Below are 24,540 nucleotides of genomic sequence, written 5' to 3'. Positions count from 1 at the left end.
GAGCCGGCTCATGCCAAAAAAAAAAACAAAAAGTCTATTATTCCTCTATGAGATTAGGGTGGTATACACACACTAACACTATACTTTTGGTGATTACAGAACTAAATTTTGACATCTTCCCAACAAGCATGAAATATTAATATAGAATCCTAATTTAGAAGAATTCTTGAGAAAGAATCTAATCTATTCCTCCAGTCTTCAGGTTAAACCTAAATCATATTTCTATGAAAATTCTCATATGAGAATTTTCATAGAAATATGATTCTGTAACCCTTCCTGATAACTATAGTGGAATGGTTATTCCACTATAACCATATTTTCAAATTTTGAAAATATAAATGTTGAAATTTAGTTCTGTAATCACCAAAAATATAGTGTTAGTGTGTGTATACCACCCTAATCTCATAGAGGAATAATACAAATTTTTGAAGATATGATGAAATGGTGCCAGTTATCTCTACTCCTTCTTACAATCTTACCAAAATGATAGTAAAGAAATTTAAAATAACAACAATAATAAAATAGCAAGAAAACAAAAAACTAAAAAAAAAAAAGAAGAAAAAAGAAAATAGGAGAGGAGGGTACAGCAAATAAAACACAGCAACAAAATTTTGGAAGCTGACAAGAGAATGATGGATGGTAGATAACTAAATTAGGTAATAAGAAATATTTGAGAATCTTAGCTTGAAGTGGAGTTTGCTAACACTAAAAAGGAAGAACCAAGTATACTGAAGGCAGATGCAGGGTTAAAACTTTCTAGAAGGTACATTTTGAGCCCTCAATTTCCATCAAATCACACAATTTCCTACCTTTAACTCTGGCCAAAATAGGAGGTTTACATCTGGAGAAAATGAATCAGAAAGAGTACGGTCCAGGAAATGCCACAGATAGCTGAGGGGAGAGCGGAGGCACTGGGTAGAAAACAGCAGGATGAAGTCAAAGTTGGTCTACCAAACAGTGAGATCCTCAGGACTCTCTAGACCTTCAGCTTCCTTCCATGTTTAGGGTACAATAACATTGGCAGCTTTATTTTTTGCCCTAACATAGGGCACAGCTTTCTCCTGTGCAAAGTGAGCTGCTACAAGTGAAAAGACCCACAGATAGTAATAGCTGAGGTTTTACCAGGGAAAATGCTGAAGTCCCTGCCCAATCATCACTAGACAAGCCCCATAACTTGCACTGAGCTTCCAATCAGCTTTGTAGTGCCTCCTCCTTACATGTAAATGGTTGGCTAAGGATCATCAAACTTCCAAGGAAAGTCTAACTATGGAAAGACAGGCATCAAAACAAACAAAATGAACAAAAGAACTGTAGAGAGGAGGGTAAGGGAACAAAACTACACAGGAAACATCAAAAAACAACTAAAAAAACTATAATTAATATCCTTAAAGATGTAAGAGAAGATATTACATCAAAGCAACAAGAAAAAATGCTTATAAAAATTCAGATAATGAAAAACAGCTCTTAGAAATTAAAACTCTGATAACAGAAATTTTTTAAAAGCCAGCAGAAAGGTTGGAGAAAATCTCACTAAGAGTAGAAACATACACACAAAAAAAGGGATGAGAAATAGATCAAATTAGAGGCTTGATCCAAGAGGTCCAATACTTTAAACAAAAATTTCCAGGGGAAAAACATGAGAAAATGGAGCAGAGAAAAAAATCCAATAAAATAATAAAAGAAGTGTTCCCATAACAAAGAACATCCATTTCCTGATAAAAAGGGCACACCAAAAACTCAAGACAACAGTGAAAAAAGACCCAAGCCAGAAACATTATCCTGACAGTAAGAACACAAGGGATAAAGCAACCAGCTTAAAAGCTTCTCAGAATAGGAGGGGGATGGGGGAGGGTTGAGACAGAATACAAAAGACTGATACAAAAGACTGTGAATCAGAATAGTAGTGGAGTTTTCTCAACTGCAAGACTAAAAGCTACAAGACAAAGGAGGAGTAATACCTTCAAAATTCTAAGAGAGAATTATTTTCCAGAAAAACTATCAATCAAGTATGAGGAATGAATAAAGACATTTTCAGACATGTAATCTCTCAAAAAAATGAACTTCATATGTACCATAATCTCAGCAAGTTACTTAAGAACATGCTCCAAGAAAAAAAAAAAAAGGAAAAGAAGAAGCATGGGACCCAAGAAAAAGGGAATTCAACAAAGAAAGGCAACAGGATGATTCAATCACTAACTCTAAGGACAAAAGCAGCAACAAATTGCACTAGAGAAAATGTACAACTGATGGAAATGAATAAATAAAATGTAGTACATCCATTCAATGGAATATTATTCAGTCATAAAAAAGGAATGAAGTTCTGCTGCATGTGACAACATGGATGAACCTTGAAGACATGTCGAGTGAAGTAAGGCATACACAAAAGGACAAATCACTGATATGAAATAATCAGAATAAGGAAACTCAAGTGTATGGGTTACCCGTAGATGGCATTGGGGTAAGGGAGTTCATACTTATATTGTGCAGAGTTTGTAATTGGGTGGACTGTAAAATTTTGGCAGTGGACAGTGGTGATAACAGTACAACATTGTGAATGCAGTTAACAGCACTGAATTATATATTTGAATGTGGTCAAAAGGTGAAATTTTAGGTTGTACACGTTACTAGAATAAAAATTTTAAAAGAAGAACATAAGACTCTTCAACACAGTGAAGCATACTATCAACAATGGACTATAATTCACAGTACAATTATAATGGTGTTATTTCATGAATTGTAACAAATGAACCACACTAACACAGGGTGTTAGTACTAAGAAGATATATGGAAACTCTGTATTTTATGTATAATTTTACTGTAAACTTATAACATCTCTTATAACAGAGAGAGAAAGAAATCATGGTATCCTGCATGGCATACCTATAAAAATTTATGTAGTCATAAAAACGTAAGTATCAACTATCAATTTAACCAAAAATTTGGGTACAACTATATAGAGAGGATGAGGGAAGAATATGGGGTATGGTAGGGAAAAGTATCTTCATAGCTAAAAGTCAATATACAATGTATGCTTTAATTCCCTTGGCTTCTCAAACAAATACCATGCAATGGATTGGCTTAAACAACGGGATTTTATTGACTTATAGTTTGAGGCTAGGAGAATTCCAGAACTGAGGCATCAGTAAGGCAATGCTTCTTCCAAACACCGGCATTCAGTGCTGACTGCCAGTGTTTCGTGGTCCTGGGCTTCTCTGTCACATGACAACGCATATAGCGGCCTTTCCTGCCCTCTTTCTTCCCCTCTGGGTTCTACTAATGTTCAGCTTCTGGCTGATCCCTCTGTTGCCTTCTTGCTGTCTGAATTTCACTGTACTTTTAATAGACCCCAGTAACCAGACTGAGACGATCCTGATGGAGTTGGGCCACATACCTTAACTGAAGTAACTTCATTAGAAGGTCCTACTTACAATGGGTTCACACCCATAGGAATGGATTGAATTTAAGAACATGTTTTTCTGGGATACTTAGCCCTAACCACCACAAGGTCTAAATTACAAAAATTAGGGAAAAATACTCGAAGTATATAATTAGGAAATATAGAAATACCTGAGAAAACAACTAAAAGAGTAAAATTCAGTGCCTCTGAAGTGCTGGAATTGAGAATGAGGTAGAGTGAGGTTGTAAGATAGAGGAGTGTTGATTTTTATCAGCATTTGTGTTTTCATGTGACTCTGAAACCCATCTCTAAAGGCCGCCCTAGATATATTTAGAGTTCCTGGTCCCTGGGTTATGAACTCTAGCTATTAAACCCAATCTATTTTAAATCTTAAGTTAAAATCTGTTAGAATTCAATTTCTGAAATTCTACTTATATTGACTTTGTTCTATAATTCTTAGCTTTTTCTTCTGTGTATAATGGTTCCTATGGAAACAGTTAAAAATAAATTTTAAGTCATACAATACCCAACTAGGCTCATGATCAAGAGAGTGCAAGATAAACTTACAGAGTCAGTAAAACTTGGCAAACTCCTTCTTGATTGGAAAAAAAACATTTTGGCATTTCACACTTGGGATATACATAATGCAATCAGCTCACTACTTACTTTTGCTTACTATGTAGAAGGAAAATGAAAAGAAAGGTAGAATTTGTAAGGAAAAACTCTGGTATTAAGCTGTGAAGAAAATGAGCATCATGAAAGTGATTCCCTAAACTGAGTAACCAAAACTATAGCCCTAAGAAGCTACAAAAACTTTTCATTTACATTGCCCTGTGGCTCCTGTTTTTTTTTATTGGAAAGTCACGTAATGAAGAAATGTTATTGTCACATCTGGGATGGATGGGAGGAATACTATTCAGCAATAAAAGGAATAAACAGAAGAAACTCAAAAACATTATGCTGAGCAAAAGAAGCCAGACACACAAAATTGTATAGTATCTCCTATATGATTCCTTTTATGTATAAAGTTCTGGGACAGGCAAAACTAACTTAGTGATAGAAATCAAACCAGTAGTTGCTTGGTGCAGAGTGTTGGGGAGAAAAAGCTAGAGAGAAGAATGAGGGAATCCTCTGGAGTGATGGTAACACTTTCAAGGGTTTATACATCTGCCAAAATTCATTGAATTGTACTCTCAGAATATGATCCTTTTATTCTACGTAAATTATACCTCAATAAAGATTGTTTCTTAATGGGGAAAGGAAAAAACAAGGCTTTCTTCATCAATAACAACATTAAAATGTGAGAAAGATACTAAATTATACTTAACCTGGTATAATTTGTTACATATTCTACTTTTTAAATGTGGTGAGACTATTTTAACTCCATTCTATTTAATTTCTTAGGATAATTAAGATTATGGCACTCTTCCTTTCTTTAACAAATCTATAAAAAGTCAAGCTATTTAAATCATGACAGCAAAACTAAAGTACAAAAATCCTTCCTCAAATACAAGTTTCCTTCCCTTCCTTAGAATTCTCATAAAGTTACAGCTATTGCTAATCAGCTCGTGTTCAGAAACAGCAAAATTTCCAGTTTCAATATAAAAGAACTGCAAGTCACTCTAATTAGAGACAATGAGAAAAAGAGAAAATAAGGAAGACAGGGCCCAAGAGCCTAATGGGATAGAAAAATGAGGTAATACAAACAGTAAAGAAGAGAGGTCTGCAATTTTATCTTGGGAAAGATGAAAACTAACTGGGGCTTTGAATGGCACTGTGATAGCATTTATGAAAGAAAGAGCAGAGAGAAAGGTATGAGAGGCTGATAGTACGACCCTGGGGTGGGAGTGTAAGGCCATTACTTTTAAGTCATAAAAACAGAAAAGCACTGAATTTGCATAAACAATAAGAAAAGGGGGAAATGCTTCTGAGTACATATATTATCTGTTGTAAACACAACAAATGTACAAGCACCTCACTGAAATACACATAAAAAATATCCTGACACGTTTCCCATGAGCAAGGGATGATAAAAATATTAATAATATAGTTAACATTATTCTTAATTTTAAAAGTAAAAAATTTAAATGGTCTTATCGCTCTTGTTTTGTAGTAATAGGAAACATAAATCTACATATAATAAGCACTTTCATGAGTATTCTCCTGACCCAAGTGTCCAACCCAGTCTTTCCCATAGAGTATTATAGAAAATGCCTAGAAAGAAAAAACTTCACAAACACAGCTCACTGCTCTGTTTAAAGACTTTTTGAACTATAAATCATTTTTAAATTATTCCTAAAACTCCTATTTCCCATACTTTTCCCTTACTCATTTTAGCTGCTATTCTAAGGTCTTAAATTCTCTTACAGGCTCTCTGTATCACCCTTTCTGGGACCAATACTTCCCTTTTGAGTTGCAGCATCTGGATACAGTACATAAATAATAATCGAATGTTGTTGAAATTATTTTAAAAATTATTAACTCAGAGTTCTTGTGACTACATTAACGTACTGCAGACAATTGCCCGGATTTTTTTTTTTTTTTTTTTTTTAACATGGGCAGGCACCGGGAATCGAACCCGGGTCCTCTGGTATGGCAGGCAAGCATTCTTGCCTGCTGAGTCACCGTGGCCCACCCAATTGCACACCCAATTTTTAGTGTGCCATTTATGGAAATCCTTTACAGCATTTTCCATCTTATATTTGGACTACAGATAGCTTCCTACCAAAACTATGCTGTTCTACCATGACCAATTTTTTTTTTTTTGGCATGGGCAAGCTCTAGGAATTTGTGTGCGTGTGTGTGACCATTTTTTGTATTAACTAAGTTTGTTCTTCATTCTAATACTACTTTGCAGAGTACACTTTCATACAAAAGGCAAAAAAAATTGTTTAAGTGTTTAATGAATGTTGCATTACTCAATGATTAAGTCCTAACAAATTTACTTGCCTAATTCTGTAGACAAGAAAAATGAGTTAAGAGCTTGATTCAGCACCAACAGGGGGGCCAAAGGTGGGGTGAAATGTGAAGTGTACATACATTACAACAATGACAAGTACTGTGTTCTCCCTTCAGCCTTCCCTGATCTCATCTCATCCATCTAATATATCATAGACAAAGGCACAAATTTAAATACCAAAAGCATTACCTGTATAGTTTAAGTCTCCAACTTGCATCAACTGTATTTATCCATTACAGTCCTGGTGCTCTAGTAGACAGTCATTATTTGAGACACTGGCAGAGCTTATGGATTCTGAGATAGTCTAAGGCAGTAACATTTTGTTCTTACAAATTTTATACTATAATTGTACTGTTCTGGTAATCTGCTTATTATCCATATGACTTGACTTGAACCATCATACATGATTTTTTATTTTATTTTATTTTTTATTATTAATGGAAAAAAAGAAATTAACCCAACATTTAGAAATCATACCATTCTACATATGCAATCAGTAATTCTTAACATCTTCACATAGATGCATGATCATCGTTTCTTAGTACATTTGCATCGGTTTAGAAGAACTAGCAACACAACAGAAAAAGATATAGAATGTTAATATAGAGAAAAGAAATAAAAGTAATAATAATAGTAAAAAAAAAAAAAAACCTATAGCTCAGATGCAGCGTCATTCAGTGTTTTAACATGATTACTTTACAATTAGGTATTATTGTGCTGTCCATTTTTGAGTTTTTGTATCTAGTCCTGTTGCACAGTCTGTATCCCTTCAGCTCCAATTACCCATTAAACTTATGAAGCATGTAATAACATGGATGGACCTAGAGAACATTATGCTGAGTGAGTCTAGCCAAAAACTAAAGGACAAATACTGTATGGTCCCACTGATGTGAACGGACATTCGAGAATAAACTTGGAATATGTCATTGGTAACAGAGTCCAGCAGGAGTTAGAAACATACATGATTTTTTATTTGCACATAATTTTTTGATTCTAGAAAAAGTTCCAAATGAATTCGACTGTTATAAAAAAAGTTTGCAGAGCTAAATCTATCCGTCAGCTCATATTACCCTTAAAGACCTAAGATTTTACAATACAACAAAAATTCATATTCAAAACTAATGTCATAAAATGAGAAGTGTAAACAGTTCTGTGGTCTTAGCTTTAGAAGGTAGCAAAGCATGAACTTGCACATCTTTATCTTCTTCTGTCTTGGTCCCCATTAAAATCTATTCTCAGCAGAGCAGCGAGAGTGGGACTTTCAAAATGTTCATATCACTCCTCTGCTCACAACCATATAATGGTTTCCAATCACACTCAGAGAAAAAAGCAAGATCCTTATAGTGAATTACAGACCTTATATAACCTGGACTTAGATCCCTTTGTTACACCTCATATACCAGCTCCCTCATCTTATCTCCTGCTGCTCTCCCCACTTCTCACTTGGTTCTGACCCCTTGGCCTCCTCGTTGCTTCTCCAAAGTTTCAATCATGCTCCTCACTGATTGGATGCACCTGCTAAATTCCCTCTTCCTGGAATGTAATTTAAGCACTCTCTCTTGCCCTCTGGAGGTATTACCTCAAAAGTAACCTCATGAAGGTTTCTCTGACCACCCTATTTAAAACAGTAACTACCTATTTCTCCTTCCTCATTTATTTTAATAGCATTTCTCACCATATTACATCATATCTTCTTTATTAATTTATAGTCTGCCTCCTCTGACTAAAACATAAGCTCCATGAGGACAGAAGTTTTTCTGTACTATTCACTGCTGTACCCTAGAGCCTAAACCAACGCTCAGCACAAAGGAGACACTCCATATACAGGGGACGAACAAATGTCATTAAATATTATATATTTGTTTGTTTTTCTGACTCTTACCTTTAGTATGTAAGCTCCACGAGATAAGAGAAAGGTGTTTTCACTGTTATAGCCCCAGCACCTAAAACAACCTGGTAGATAGCTAGCACTCAACAGAAATTTGTTATATGAATCCTCATTATTTTGGCTTATAGCAGAAAGAAAATTTCACCTCAGATCTACAGGACCTCATCATTGTGCTTGGTTCTGAAATAATGTAGCCCAATGATTACTGAATCATCCATATATTTACTTCAAAAAAATACATTCCTATATTTTATACTATAATCAAAAGTATATTAAAAAACAAAAATGATAGGAAAAGATTAATAAAGAAATACTAATCTTTTTCTTGGTGAAAAGAAATATTAATTTTTTTCTTGGTGAAAAGAAATGGATTTTCATGGTTAAAAAAAATTATTAAACTATAGAGTGAAAAAAATTCATTTTCATTTTTTCCCCAACATTTTTCTTCTCTCATTTACTAATCATTAAAGGTTTTTTTGAAATGAGCTTTAGCCTTGTATTTCTCTTTCTTATACTGAAGCTAATTCATTATAGTGAATTATGTGACACCTACTTTCTTGACAAGTGTCTGATATAAAAAAATTTTTTGTTTTGTTTTGCTCAAAACTCCAGCATCCCTAAAAGTGAGGATGGTGAAAAGACTGCGGCTACTAAAACAAATGTAAAATCATCACGATGAGGCTCTCCTTTTCAATACCAGGCAAATACTCTCTGTTAGCAGCAAAGATATTGACTCAGAGCCATATGGAGTCAAGGCAGAAATCACTGCTGGCGCTTTCCTTGAGATTAGGACATAGTCCCTTCAGTCTACCGAACTAATCAGAAAATACAAATACCAAAAGGTCTTTTCATCCTTACTGTGATTACTTGAGGCAAAGCCAGAAGGTCAGAAACTCTACACATTCATTTACTGACTCCTCTTGAGCTTAGTATATTGGGTCAAAATGGACTATAGTTTACTTTAAATCTAGAGCTACTGCTCTATAGCTTTTCCTAGTCTCACAGATAAATCCATAGGATGAACCCACCACTTGATACATTTAAGAATTAAAGTATTCCTTTTGAAAATGCCCAGATGATTTTTAAATGTAAAGAGGGCAGCACAATGCTTTAAAAAAGGTTAAACACTTACTGACTCTGGAATTGTACTCTTACAGAGGCTGAAAGTCATATGTTGGCAGCATACTTGAAGGATAATTTATATATCTACTTAACAAATCATAATATAAAGTCGAGGTGACAGGAAATAAAGCATGTGAGAATGCTGTAAGCACAGCTACTACTGAAAAGATACAGTCCAAGGGGTCCCCTTACCAATTTAACAATACAGACAGTGGATTTCAACTCTAATCTATGCAGCCCTCAACCTCCACAGAGGTGCCACAGGGGCTGCCACAAGGGCAAAGGAGGGAACCAAGCACGAGGCTCTGGACCTCTCACCCTGTCACCAACAAAACGAGAGCACTGCCCTTCTTATTGTTTGGTATGCTGGGGTTATGCAAAATATCTCACTTCAAAAACAGGCATGTTTGTGGATGTGGATGTGTGTGTCTGTGTGTTTCTGTTGCGTAAAAACAAAAAGTCTGAAAATCAGCAACAGGACTGTCGAGTCAGGGAGGTCAAAGTTAAAATTTTAAATTCATTGTGTGAGGACCAGACATAATCATGCCTGGAAAACAATCAGTGCTCAATAAATGTCAGCAATTACTGTTATTTATCAAAGAGTACTCCTAAAAGGTATTAAGAGTGGCCCTCAATATACACAGCCAAGAGCCATTTAAACTATGATGTGACAATACATAACCCCTATTTGATCAGTTCATCCCATGGCCACATGTAAATACTCCTTAAAAATCCATTTTATTCTTTTAAAAAAAGGTACAGTATGGTATACTAAAGGCATGGTACCCAGTAAGTAAGAGCTCTGCAAGGACCTACTGCAAAAAGAAGAGGGAGAAAGAAAATAGAGACAGAGACAGAGAGAGAGGGAGGGAGGGAGGGAAGGAAGAAATATGAGATTGAAAAAGAGCAAAAGAGAAAAGAAATAGCTCCAAAATATGAAAAGAAAATTAACAAAATGAAAATGAATACATGATATTCAAGATTGGGATTCAAAATTCTTTCATTCAGTTTTAAAAATGTTTTGAAGTGAAATATAACACATATATTAAAAAAAGCAATTTTCAAAGGACATTTTAGCAAATAATTAAAGAACAAATTTCAAAGTTTAGTTTGTGTTACCTGTTCCACATTTTCAAGTTTTTCCCTCTAGCTGCTCCAAAACACTGGACATAAAAGAAATATCATTATAGTGATTTAGCAGTCATAATCATTTGTTAAATCCTATCTTCTCTGTTATAAATCCTTCTCCTTTGATCCTCCCCCCAATCTATAGGAGTCTTTAAGCTATACCCATTCTAACTTTTTCATGTTGAAAAGGGATGTCAACAATATAGGATAGGGGGATGGAATTAGTTGATATGAGAGGCTGGCCCCTCCAGATTTCAGGACTTATTTGGCCTAGGAACTTTCTGGAGGTTAGAGGGTTCAGGAAAGTAAACTTACTACATGGAAATTTTGTAGAGTCTCAGAGCCCTAGGTGTTCTTTATGGTTAATAGGAATGATGTTTATTGGGTTATGGCAAACCATGGCGATTAGCAATATCTAGCTGAAACTTTCATAAAAGTAGCCTCCAGAATAGCCTTGCAACTCCATCTGAACTCTCTCAGCCACTGATATCTTATTTTGTAATACTTCTTTTCCCCCTTTTATTCCAAAAGACACTGTCAATCCCTCAGTGCCAGGGCCAGGCTCAACCCTGGGAGTCATGTCCACTATTGTAAGGGAGCTTTTCACCCCTGAATGTCATGTCCCACATAGTGGAGGAGGGTAATAATTTTCCTTGCAGAGTTGGGTTTAGAGAGAGGCCACATCTGAGCAACAAAAGAGGTTTCTAGGAAGAAACTCTTATGCATAATTATAGGTAGTCTTAGCTTCTCTGCTACAGAAATAAGTCTCGTAAGGGCAGGCCTCAAAATCATCCAGGGATGATCCTCATTCTGGCACTGTAGGATCAACAATGCCATTCTGACCAAAAGAGGGAAAAGAAGTGTGACATAAGGTATCAGTGGCTGAGAGAATTCAAATAGAGTCTAGAGGCTACTCTGGAGGTCACTAGTACACAAGCTACAGTTAGACATTGCTATATATCATAACTTGCCAAATCCCAACCAAAACCATTCCTGCCAATCCTAAAGAACAGCTATGGCATTATATAAGATTCTACAAATGTTCCATGCAGTATGGTAACTTCCCAGAAATCTACAACCTCCAGATGCATCCTCGGACCAGATAAGTCCTGAAATGCAAAGGGGTCAGCCTCTCCAGAACTTCAACTAGTTCCAACCCCCTATCCCTACTATCAACAGCCCACTCCAACATGAAAATTTAAAATGGGCATAGCCCAAATAGCACTAAAGAGTGGGAGAAAGATTAAAGGTGATGGTGGAGTTATAAAGATAAGGTAGGGTTTAACAAATGAGTATGATGGATGAATCATTATACTGATATTTCCTTTAGTCTCCAGCATTTTAGAGCAGCTAGAAGTAAAAGCTAAAATTGTGGAATTATAAACCATACCAAACTCTGACATCTGGTCTACAACTAATAGTTGTGATGTGCTTTGAAATTTATTTCTTTTGTATATATGTTATTTTTCACAAAAAAGAAAAAAAAATCAATAAAAAAAGAAGAAGAAAGTTAGAATGGGCAAAGCGCAAATACCCCCAAAGATTGGGAGAAGGATAAAGAAGAAGGAGGTGTTATAACAGAGTTAATAAATGACTATCAGTTCTGAATCATTATATTGATATTTCTTTTAGTCTCCAGTTTCTTAGAGCAGCTAGAAGGAAAATAACAAAATTGTGGAACAGTAACCCATACCAAACTAAAATCTGTTGTATAACTATTTGTTACAGTGTACAATTTATTGCTTTTTTGTATATATGTTGTATTTCATAATAAAAAATGTTAAAAAAAATTAAGGGCTTGTGATGGGAGGACATGTGTAAGAAAACAAAGACTAAATAAATAAATAAGGGAGGAAATATAGGGTACAGGATATTTTGGGTGCTCTTTTTTTATTTTTATTTTTTTGGAGTAATAAAAATGTTCTAAAATTGACTGTGGCGATGAATGCACAACTATATGATGATACTGTGAGCCACAGATTGTATACTTTGGATGATTACATGGTTTGTTAATTTATCTTAATAAAATTGCATTTTAAAAAAATAAAAAACAAATTAAAAATCAAAGGCTTGGTCTATTTTCTTGGGAGTCCCTAATATTTGAGTGAGTACCAGGGGTTTCCAGATGAAAAACCTATTTCCATATTTTTTCTCCAGTCCCTCAAGCAACTCTACTGAAACTTTTTAATTATCAGCCCACTATAGTCTGGGATGTTTCCTGGTGTTACATTAAGCTATATAGAATTACAAGGCCTTATTTCCATTCTGGGCTCTATGTGTTTCGGTGTTTAAATGAGCCATCCAGACAGGTTAATTAGATTGTGTGTTACAAAAAAATGTACATTCTAGACACAGTAAACCTCTCTGCCTGTGGTTTAATACAGTAGGTGGAGCTCTAGAGTACATACACTATCACCTTTTGCCCTGTATTCTGATTTACCTCATTTCATCACATTTTAAAATAATCTGTAGCTTAAACTTACTTCACTTCGCAAAAATTTACCAAAAATATACAATGATTAGAGAAATCACAGCCAACCTAAAATTAGGTGAGATACATACACACACACACACACACACACACACACACACACACACATACACACACACACACACACACGATATGAGTACACTGAATATATTTTATATAATGTGGTAGTTCCCTCTAATGGTAAGAGGGCCTAGAGTCAAACTCTACTCTTTGGTATGGATTCCTCAGTGTCATTTCACACTGCAAGGGGAAGTAATGGTAGAAGCTAAAGGATAAAACATAGGGGGGGGGAAGAATCCACCCCAGAATACCAACAGTGATCCTCTTCAGCCAGGCTTTCCACCCATCTGAAAAACACCTGAAAAACGTAATTACAAATTCCTCATCAAGGACCATTAGTCACTACCACAGTGCCTCTCCAAGACATACCTGTATTAAAGGAAGGTGCTTCAGTCACCATACAAGAAGGGATGCTTACCTGCTTTATTTTATTTCGTGAGTTGGTAATGCGCTCTGTGATGCTCTGGTATGTCCGAATGGCTGTTGTCAATTCTGTATAGTGCTGGACAATCAATTCATCCAAGTCACGGTCACACTTCTCATAGGCTTCTTCAAGGCGACCCTTCTCATTTTCTCTGTCTTCAACATCATCACTGGTAGACAGAGTCCTGGTAAAGACAGAGGACACAGCAAGCTGAGAAAAAGTTAAAAGAAAAAAGCAAAAGAATGAGGACTTAGTATGTTAGCATATTCATCTTACTAACAAGGAAATAAAAGGTACTACTAACAGTAGTACCAAAGATTTTGTTGGTGACCTTTCCAAGGAGTCCGTCTCCTCATTTTTTTTCTTGTCATTAGTACCAATTTTAATCAGACGGCAGGCAGCCATGAACTTTGTGAATGGCTGGGCACTTGATTTCTCTAAGTGAATCCTCATCAGTCCTAGTAATTCAATTCCCCTTACCAGTGGATGGCCCAATCTAGCCAATGAGATGTGAGTTTTCTTGCAAGAGTAGCAGGAAACTGATCTCCTCTCCTGATATGGAATATCATTATCCAAAGCTGAGATACTCAAACACAGCAGCCATCTTAAAACCACAGAAGGGAAAACCAAGAGAAATGCCAAACTGCTTTATATCATTCTGCCATCAAAGCAGCCAACCCGACAGCTGTCTTATGTTAGGGTTTCTTGTTAGGAAAGATACTAAATATCCATTGTTTAAACCACTTTCTCTTATATGTAGCTGAAAGAGTACTAAGTGAAAAAAAATTATACATTGAGGAATCACCTTTCAAATAGCTCATTTGAATGATCCAAATTTGGTACAGAGAACCCAATAGCCTGGAAATAAGTTCATGTTAACTCTAAAATTTATTACAACAACAATAACCTAAGCTATACTACAAGACAGCCCTTGCATTTGCTAGTCTTTCAACAGCACTAACAAGATTGATATGAATCAACAAGAAGCAGGGAATAAGATAGATACACTTATTAAAAATCTTTCAATAACTTAGTTTGATACATGGGCTGCAGATCTTTGTTTCCTCTATTATTTTTCTTGGATAATTTTTTTTTTAATTTAGTGTTATAATCAGTAACAAAGATATCTTTTCCTCTTATCTGTTGGCAGCGGTAATTTAGTTTCATTAAATTTCCTTAGATTTGTCAGTTTATACATTCAGCCTACTTCATTTTATTTATCTTTTTTAATTTAGGGAGGGGGTATTTTAGGCTCTCAACGATGGATGTAATCAATTATAAGTCCATCATTAGAACTGCTTTCAGAGATGGTCTGTCAGCAAATCAATCACATATCCACTTCTACATATTCACAAGCAAAATACTGTACAACAGCCTCCTTCAAACTGTCATTCAGAGCAAAGGATCTTAATTCATGAGCTACATAATAAGTAAAACTTCCTTCTCAACCTAGAGGAAATCCAGCAGGCCAGTCTTTGACCTAAATCTATCCTCCAAAAAGAATTTTGTAAATGTGTTATGTAGGTTAAGAAACCAGGTATAGCATGAAATGTGGGAGTGTGGACTTGACAAGAAAGAAATATAAAGGAAAAGGCAAAAAACCTCTAAGGACAAAAAAAAAAACTCAATACACTGGGAACTACAGGACTTCAATTAAGGCCTTTACCATGACAGATTCTCTGTTTACTCATCAGTAAACTGGTGATCCTGAACTAAACTATTAAACTATTCAATATTACTTTCAGGTAGAGAATATCACAAATGTTTGACTATTAAAATTAAGCCAGAGTGAAGAACTTTGAGGAAATCTGGTTTCAAAGATAAAGCTACAAATATTATTTGCAATATTTGGGTATAGAATAGGTTAGCATATCTTCCTATTGTTTCTATGATGCATAACTTTGCTCTTTAAATCTGAAACCTTCCAGGCTATTCATCTAAAGTAAAGCAATATCTGAAAATGCCTTCAATTTATCAACTGTCCTAAAGGGAACAGTTCCTAGATATTTAACTCTATTATTTCTCCTTGTAACAACAGGTATCCAAAGAATTTTCAGAATTGTACTGAATCAGTTTGCTCATCTTTACAATGGTTTGCATGATTTCCTCTCCACCATCATTTGTAGAAGGAAACATGCCACACATCTCACATTGTTTCTGTTAACTACTAGTCCATTAAGGAAAATGTCAGGTCCACAGAGGACACCTTCCCCAGCACCAGCTGTTAGTGTAACATATCACCAGAGTATTATAATTTATTTAGGAAATAGAAAGGGTTACTAAAATAAAGGTTAGAGAATAAATTGCGTCTCTAGGGGGTTTTAGCTCATATTTTCATTTTTAGAATAAAATATTTATATAAGGAAATATCCTGTGTTAGTCTTGCCCGTTTGAAAAAGATTCATTTCCAGTCTCTGTTTTCATTTTTGCAAAATGAGACCAGAAATACAGTGCATCACAAATAAATACTTCAAAATGAATGAATAATAGAACATAAAGCATTAATGGCAGACTAATTCTAGGTAGAAAGTTCCCATTCATAACACCAAAAACCAGAAGAGTCAGCAAATTTCCATTTAGGATTATTACTTTAAGCTCATCACTTGACCAGAACTGATGGTAGCATCGAAGAGAATACTAATCATCTAGCTCACTCCACCGCCCAGGTAAGGAACCTCTCCTCAGCCTTTGAAAGCTTCTGTATGAGGGAAAGCTCACTAGCTCACAAAGTAATTCACTGTAATTCTGAACAGCCCTACTTGCTATAAAACCTTTCAATAAAATAAACAAATTCAGCCTCTTTATAATTTCTACCCATTGTTCCACGTTTTTTGGCAACACAAATCTATTCTCTCTTCCATAAAATCACCCTTTAAATAATAAAACACTCTCAATACTTCCTCAGATTAACAACCCCCAATTTATTCAACCATTTCTTCCATGATATGGCTTTCCAGAAGCCCACCAAACTGGCCAAATTCATAGAGGAACATAAAAAAGGAAACTATATTTCAGTAAACTAGAGTAAACACAGAGACATTTCTGGATCACTAAGAATTTTTCAGAAAGACAGCGCTGGTATTTTACATGATGAATTACATCTTTAACCATGAGCAATTAATGCCCAGACAGGAATTTATTTACTTAACAGGCGCCAAGGACCATGGTACACATGTTAAGCTGCTGTTAATAGCACCTGAGAGGAACAAATACGTTACAAGGTTCTAGTGAATTCGTAGTCATCAGCTCCAAGCAAGTCCCATATGCAAGCATAAAAACCGAGGGTAAATAACAGGAGAACTAAAACTAAATTTGTCAGTTTTCTATCTGTTATAGCAGCTTCTGAATTTCAGTGTAGCCAGTCAAATGATTTGAAAGGAAAATAACTGGTCACCACCAGTGCCTCCTTCTATAGAGCAATCGAACTTTCACTTTGGATTTTAAAATAGAGTACTGGAGTGCAGACAGAAGAAAATATATAAAGCATATTTTGTCATATATAATGACAACATACAGTTGACATTATTCATTAAAAAGAAGATCAAATAAAAGAAAAAATGCACCTATGAAAATAAAGTTAGTCACCAAAAGCTGACCCATCACTCAAAAGGAACAATATCCTTCCATCAAAGACAGAACAAGAGGATACAAAAAGAATAAGAAAAAAATTATAATAACACCATTAATAATACACCAGATTTCCAGATCACAATTTTATTCAAATACCAGAAAATAGTTTGACGCTCAATGGGGATAAATGAACATGATGTAATAAAGTGCACAGTGCTGAGAGCCTGAGGTTTGCTCCCACACTCAAATTGTAAATTCTGGCACTTTGCAGTTGTAAGGCAGGTAACACACATGGTTACTGACACAGCCAGGTTAAACAACCTAACAACCTGGCCCCTTGAATATATTCAAGTTTCTTTTATAATGGGACTCTTTTCATTATATATATTTACTAAACCAAATGTTGCCAAACAAATAATGATGTACAAACATGAATCTACCCAACCCGTCTTATGTACACACAATCCCTATGTTGCTTCAAGGAAAGTGACCAACAGCTGTTTCCTTCTTGGTGCTAAGAACCTTGATTATGAAAGCACAGTGTGAGGCCTAGGCTGTAAACAGAAAAATTAAAAAGGGATCAGTAGAACTAACACGCAATTCTGAACAACTACTCATTAGAAAAAAAATTTATTGTATGAAAATACACATCTGATTGAAATCTGGATGTCAAATAAAAATACTTATCAAATGTGAAAAAAATAATACACCAGAAAAGTTTAATTATGCTAATAAATCAGGAGGCATTCCTGTAAACAGTAAAGAAGGACAGGCTCTGGAATCTGAAAACCTAGATTCAACTGATGGTTCTGCAACTTTTGAGCTATTAGACCTTGATAAGTGACTTAACCTCTGGGTCTGTTTCTTGTCGTATAAAACAGGCAAGAAAAAGTACCTGGCTCAGACATCACTACCTATTATAACTTCCAAACCCCACCAAAACCATTCCAGCCAATCCTGAAGAACATCTAGGGTGATATATAAGATTCTACAAAGGTTCCAGGTACTAGGATAACTTTCCAGAAACCTATAATCTCCAGATGGGTCTCTGGACCAGGTAAGTGCTGAAACCTAGAGGGCCCAAACTCTCAAGAATACCATCTAGTTCCATCTCCCTACCCCATATTATGGCAGCACTTTTCAACATGAAAATTAGAATGGTCATAGCCCAAATACTCCTCAAGAGTGGAATAGAAAGATCAAAGATGATGGTGGAGTTATACAGAGAAGGTTGGGTTTAACAAATGAATATGATTGCTGAATCATTAAATTGATATCTCTTTTAGTCTCCAGTATCTTAGAACAACTAGAACTAAAAACCTAAAATTGTAGAATTTAGGTTTGTAGAACCCATACAAAACTCTGTAAAATTTGTAGAACCCATACAAAACTCTGAACTCAGTTCTACAACTAATTGTTGTGCTGTACTTTGAAATTTACTGCTTCGTTATAAATATGTTATTTTTCACAAAAAAAGAAAAAATAAAGTCGATTTGATGATTAAAAAAAAAATTTATTCCTTCTAGCCTCATATATTCTGGAGGAGCTAGAAGGAAAAATCTAAGATGAGGGTATATGGTAGCCCATGACAAACTCTGGGATTTGTCTTGTAATTATTGTTGAAGAGTGTTTTGAAAATTATCACTTTTGGACTTCCTGGAAGATGGCGGCTTAGTAAGACACGCGGATCTTAGTTTCTTCTCCAGGACACCTACTAGGGGAGTAGAAACGATACAGAAAGCGCCCAAAGCCACAACAGAGATAAAAAAGACAGCGTACCCCATCCTGGAACGGCTGGCTGGCTGAGAGAAGCAGCTCGGGTGAGATCGCCGAGGCGCGCGGGCCTTACCGGGCGGGGTGGCAAGCGGCCGGAGTTACTCCCTTCCCCCTTCCCGGGCCGGCTGGGAGAATTGGAGAGGTGGTCCCCTGAAACCAAGGCGACTGGCGCCCACACCACGCGCAGCCCCCGGACCAACTGAGAGAATTGGATCGGAAACCCCCAGGCCGCGGAGAACGGTGACCCCGTGACTCCCGGGGAACGTGCACTCTCTCGGGCGGGCCGCTGCCGCTGGCGCCCTCCCGCCACGCGTGTTGCCCAGGGCCGACTAGGAAATTCGGACGGGCTCTTTCCCGGGCTGCAGCGACCAGCAACACTCCCTGCGTTCGGACCCCGGGCCGGCTCAAGCCGCTTCGGCTAGCGAACCCCCAGGACGGCGAGAGTTTTCCAAAGTTTAAGGTCCCACAGCACCTTTTACTGGTGGGACCCGCAGACAAACGTATGCCACGAGCGCCACCTACTGGGCAGGATAAGAAAAACAGAACCCAGAGATTTCACAGAAAAATATTACAACCTTGCTGGGTCCAACAGCAAGAGAAATCTGAATAAATGCCCAGACGCCAGCAGCAGAAGATAACTGTCCACGCTCAAAAGATTGAGAATATGGCTCAGTCAAAGGAACAAACCAATAGCTCAAATGAGACACAAGAGCTGAGACAACTAATGCTGAATATACGAACAGAAATGGAAAACCTCTTCAAAAATGAAATCGATAAATTGAGGGAGGACAGGAAGAGGACATGGGCTGAACATAAAGAAGAAATAGAAAAACTGAAAAAACAAATCGCAGAACTTATGGAAGTGAAGGATAAAGTAGCAAACATAGAAAAAATAATGGATAGCTACAATGATAGATTTAAAGAGACAGAAGATAGAATTAGTGATTTGGAGGATGGAACATCTGAATTCCAAAAACAAACAGAAACTATCGGGAAAAGAATGGAAAAATTTGAACAGGGTATCAGGGAACTCAAGGACAATATGAACCGCACAAATATACGTGTTGTGGGTGTCCCAGAAGGAGAAGAGAAGGGAAAAGGCGGAGAAAAACTAATGGAAGAAATTATCACTGAAAATTTCCCAACTCTTATGAAAGACCTAAAATTACAGATCCAAGAAGTGCAGCGCACCCCAAAGAGATTAGACCCAAATAGGCGTTCTCCAAGACACTTACTAGTTAGAATGTCAGAGGTCAAAGAGAAAGAGAAGATCTTGAAAGCAGCAAGAGAAAAACAATCCATTACATACAAGGGAAACCCAATAAGACTTTGTGTAGATTTCTCAGCAGAAACCATGGAAGCTAGAAGACAGTGGGATGATATATTTAAAATACTAAAAGAGAAAAACTGCCAACCAAGACTCCTATATCCAGCAAAATTATCCTTCAAAAATGAGGGAGAAATTAAAACATTCTCAGACAAAAAGTCACTGAAAGAATTTGTGACCAAGAGAACAGCTCTGCAAGAAATACTAAAGGGAGCACTAGAGTCAGATACAAAAAGAAGGAAGAGAGAGATATGGAAAAGAGTGTAGAAAGAGGAAAATCAGATATGATATATATAATACAAAAGGCAAAATGTTAGAGGAAAATATTATACAAACAGTAATAACACTAAATGTCAACGGACTGAATTCCCCAATCAAAAGACATAGATTGGCAGAATGGATTAAAAAACAGGATCCTTCTATATGCTGTCTACAGGAAACACATCTTAGACCCAAAGATAAACATAGGTTGAAAGTGAAAGGTTGGGAAAAGATATTTCATGCAAATAACAACCAGAAAAGAGCAGGAGTGGCTATACTAATATCCAACAAATTAGACTTCAAATGTAAAACAGTTAAAAGAGACAAAGAAGGACACTATATACTAATAAAAGGAACAATTAAACAAGAAGACATAACAATCATAAATATTTACGCACCGAATCAGAATGCCCCAAAATACGTGAGGAATATACTGCAAACACTGAAAAGGGAAATAGACTCATATACCATAATAGTTGGAGACTTCAACTCACCACTCTCATCAAGGGACAGAACATCTAGACAGAGGATCAACAAAGAAATAGAGAATCTGAATATTACTATAAATGAACTAGACTTAATAGACATTTATAGGACATTACATCCCACAACAGCAGGATACACCTTTTTCTCAAGTGCTCATGGATCATTCTCAAAGATAGACCATATGCTGGGTCACAAAGCAAGTCTTAACAAATTTAAAAAGATTGAAATCTTACACAACACTTTCTCGGACCATAAAGGAATGATGTTGGAAATCAATAAAAGGCAGAGTGCCAGAAAATTCACAAATACGTGGAGGCTCAACAACACACTCCTAAACAACGACTGGGTCAAAGAAGAAATTGCAAGAGAAATTAGCAAATACCTCGAGGCGAATGAAAATGAAAACACAACATATCAAAACTTATGGGACGCAGCAAAGGCAGTGCTAAGAGGGAAATTTATTGCTCTAAATGCCTATATCAGAAAAGAAGAAAAGGCAAAAATTCAGGAATTAACTATCGATTTGGAAGAACTGGAGAAAGAACAGCAAGCTAACCCCAAAGCAAGCAAAAGGAAAGAAATAACAAAGATTAGAGCACAAATAAATGAAATTGAAAACATGAAAACAATAGAGAAAATCAATAAGGCCAGAAGTTGGTTCTATGAGAAAATCAATAAGATTGATGGGCCCTTAGCAAGATTGACAAAAAGAAGAAGAGAGAGGATGCAAATAAATAAGATCAGAAATGGAAGAGGAGACATAACTACTGACCTCACAGAAATAAAGGAGGTAATAACAGGATACTATGAACAACATTACGCTAATAAATACAACAATTTAGAGGAAATGGACGGGTTCCTGGAAAGACATGAACAACCAACTTTGACTCAAGAAGACATAGATGACCTCAACAAACCAATCACAAGTAAAGAAATTGAATTAGTCATTCAAAAGCTTCCTAAAAAGAAAAGTCCAGGACCAGATGGCTTCACATGTGAATTCTACCAAACGTTCCAGAAAGAATTAGTACCAATTCTCTTCAAACTCTTCAAAAAAATTGAAGTGGAGGGAAAACTACCTAATTCATTCTATGAAGCCAACATCACCCTCATACCAAAACCAGGCAAAGATATTACAAAAAAAGAAAACTACAGACCAATCTCTCTAATGAATACAGATGCAAAAATCCTCAATAAAATTCTAGCAAATCGTATCCAACAGCACATTAAAAGAATTATACATCATGACCAAGTAGGATTCATCCCAGGTATGCAAGGATGGTTCAACATAAGAAAATCAATTAATGTAATACACCATATCAACAAATCAAAGCAGAAAAATCACATGATCATCTCAATTGATGCAGAGAAGGCATTCGACAAGATTCAACATCCTTTCCTGTTGAAAACACTTCAAAAGATAGGAATACAAGGGAACTTCCTTAAAATGATAGAGGGAATATATGAAAAACCCACAGCTAATATCATCCTCAATGGGGAAAAATTGAAAACTTTCCCCCTAAGATCAGGAACAAGACAAGGATGTCCACTATCACCACTATTATTCAACATTGTGTTGGAGGTTCTAGCCAGAGCAATTAGACAAGAAAAAGAAATACAAGGCATCAAAATTGGAAAGGAAGAAGTAAAACTATCACTGTTTGCAGACGATATGATACTATACGTCGAAAACCCGGAAAAATCCACAACAAAACTACTAGAGCTAATAAATGAGTACAGCAAAGTAGCAGGTTACAAGATCAACATTCAAAAATCTGTAGCATTTCTATACACTAGTAATGAACAAGCTGAGGGGGAAATCAAGAAACGAATCCCATTTACAATTGCAACTAAAAGAATAAAATACCTAGGAATAAATTTAACTAAAGAGACAAAAAACCTATATAAAGAAAACTACAAAAAACTGCTAAAAGAAATCACAGAAGACCTAAATAGATGGAAGGGCATACCGTGTTCATGGATTGGAAGACTAAATATAGTTAAGATGTCAATCCTACCTAAATTGATTTACAGATTCAATGCAATGCCAATCAAAATCCCAACAACTTATTTTTCAGAAATAGAAAAACCAATAAGCAAATTTATCTGGAAGGGCAGGGTGCCCCGAATTGCTAAAAACATCTTGAGGAAAAAAAACGAAGCTGGAGGTCTCGCGCTGCCTGACTTTAAGGCATATTATGAAGCCACAGTGGTCAAAACAGCATGGTATTGGCATAAAGATAGATATATCGACCAATGGAATCGAATAGAGTGCTCAGATATAGACCCTCTCATCTATGGACATTTGATCTTTGATAAGGCAGTCAAGCCAACTCACTTGGGACAGAGCAGTCTCTTCAATAAATGGTGCCTAGAGAACTGGATATCCATATGCAAAAGAATGAAAGAAGACCCATCTCTCACACCCTATACAAAAGTTAACTCAAAATGGATCAAAGATCTAAACATTAGGTCTAAGACCATAAAACAGTTAGAGGAAAATGTTGGGAGATATCTTATGGATCTTACAACTGGAGGCGGTTTTATGGACCTTAAACCTAAAGCAAGAGCACTGAAGAAGGAAATAAATAAATGGGAACTCCTCAAAATTAAACACTTTTGTGCATCAAAGAACTTCATCAAGAAAGTAGAAAGACAGCCTTCACAATGGGAGACAATATTTGGAAATGATATATCAGATAAAGGTCTAGTATCCAGAATTTATAAAGAGATTGTTCATCTCAACAACAAAAAGACAGCCAACCCAATTACAAAATGGGAAAAAGACTTGAACAGACACCTCTCAGAAGAGGAAATACGGATGGCCAAGAGGCACATGAAGAGATGCTCAATGTCCCTGGCCATTAGAGAAATGCAAATCAAAACCACAATGAGATATCATCTCACACCCACCAGAATGGCCATTATCAACAAAACAGAAAATGACAAGTGCTGGAGAGGATGTGGAGAAAGAGGCACACTTATCCACTGTTGGTGGGAATGTCAAAGGGTGCAACCACTGTGGAAGGCAGTTTGGCGGTTCCTCAAAAAGCTGAATATAGAATTGCCATACGACCCAGCAATACCATTGCTAGGTATCTACTCAAAGGACTTAAGGGCAAAGACACAAACGGACATTTGCACACCAATGTTTATAGCAGCATTATTTACAATTGCAAAGAGATGGAAACAGCCAAAATCTCCATCAACAGAAGAGTGGCTAAACAAACTGTGGTATATACATACGATGGAATATTATGCAGCTTTAAGACAAGATAAACTTATGAACCATGTAATAACATGGATGGACCTAGAGAATATTATGCTGAGTGAATCCAGCCAAAAACTAAAGGACAAATACTGTATGGTCCCACTGATGTGAACGGACATTCGAGAATAAACTTGAAATATGTCATTGGTAACAGAGTTCAGCAGGAGTTAGAAACAGGGTAAGACAATGGGTAATTGAAGCTGAAGGGATACAGACTGTGCAACAGGACTAGATACAAAAACTCAAAAATGGACAGCACAATAATACCTAATTGTAAAGTAATCATGTTAAAACACTGAATGAAGCTGCATCTGAGCTATAGGTTTTTGTTTTGTTTTGTTTTGTTTTGATTTTACTATTATTACTTTTATTTTTTTCTC

The 24,540-nt window shown here is 36.2% G+C and overlaps 1 protein-coding gene across 7 annotated transcripts in view; it reads right to left on the bottom strand.

The window, feature by feature from the left end:
* The window catches only part of EXOC4 (exocyst complex component 4), a 970,332-nt gene that overhangs the window by 922,243 nt on the left and 23,549 nt on the right, over positions 1–24,540 (bottom strand). For all 7 annotated transcript variants that reach the window (XM_077136146.1, XM_077136164.1, XM_077136156.1 and 4 more), the window contains exon 2: positions 13,464–13,653. In XM_077136146.1, the coding sequence (XP_076992261.1) occupies positions 13,464–13,653 (190 nt within the window). The remainder of the gene's footprint in view (positions 1–13,463; positions 13,654–24,540) is intronic.

This window comes from Tamandua tetradactyla, chromosome 1 (assembly GCF_023851605.1).
Source record: "Tamandua tetradactyla isolate mTamTet1 chromosome 1, mTamTet1.pri, whole genome shotgun sequence".
NCBI classification, from domain to species: domain Eukaryota; kingdom Metazoa; phylum Chordata; class Mammalia; order Pilosa; family Myrmecophagidae; genus Tamandua; species Tamandua tetradactyla.
This window is presented reverse-complemented; position numbering and strand designations above follow the sequence as displayed.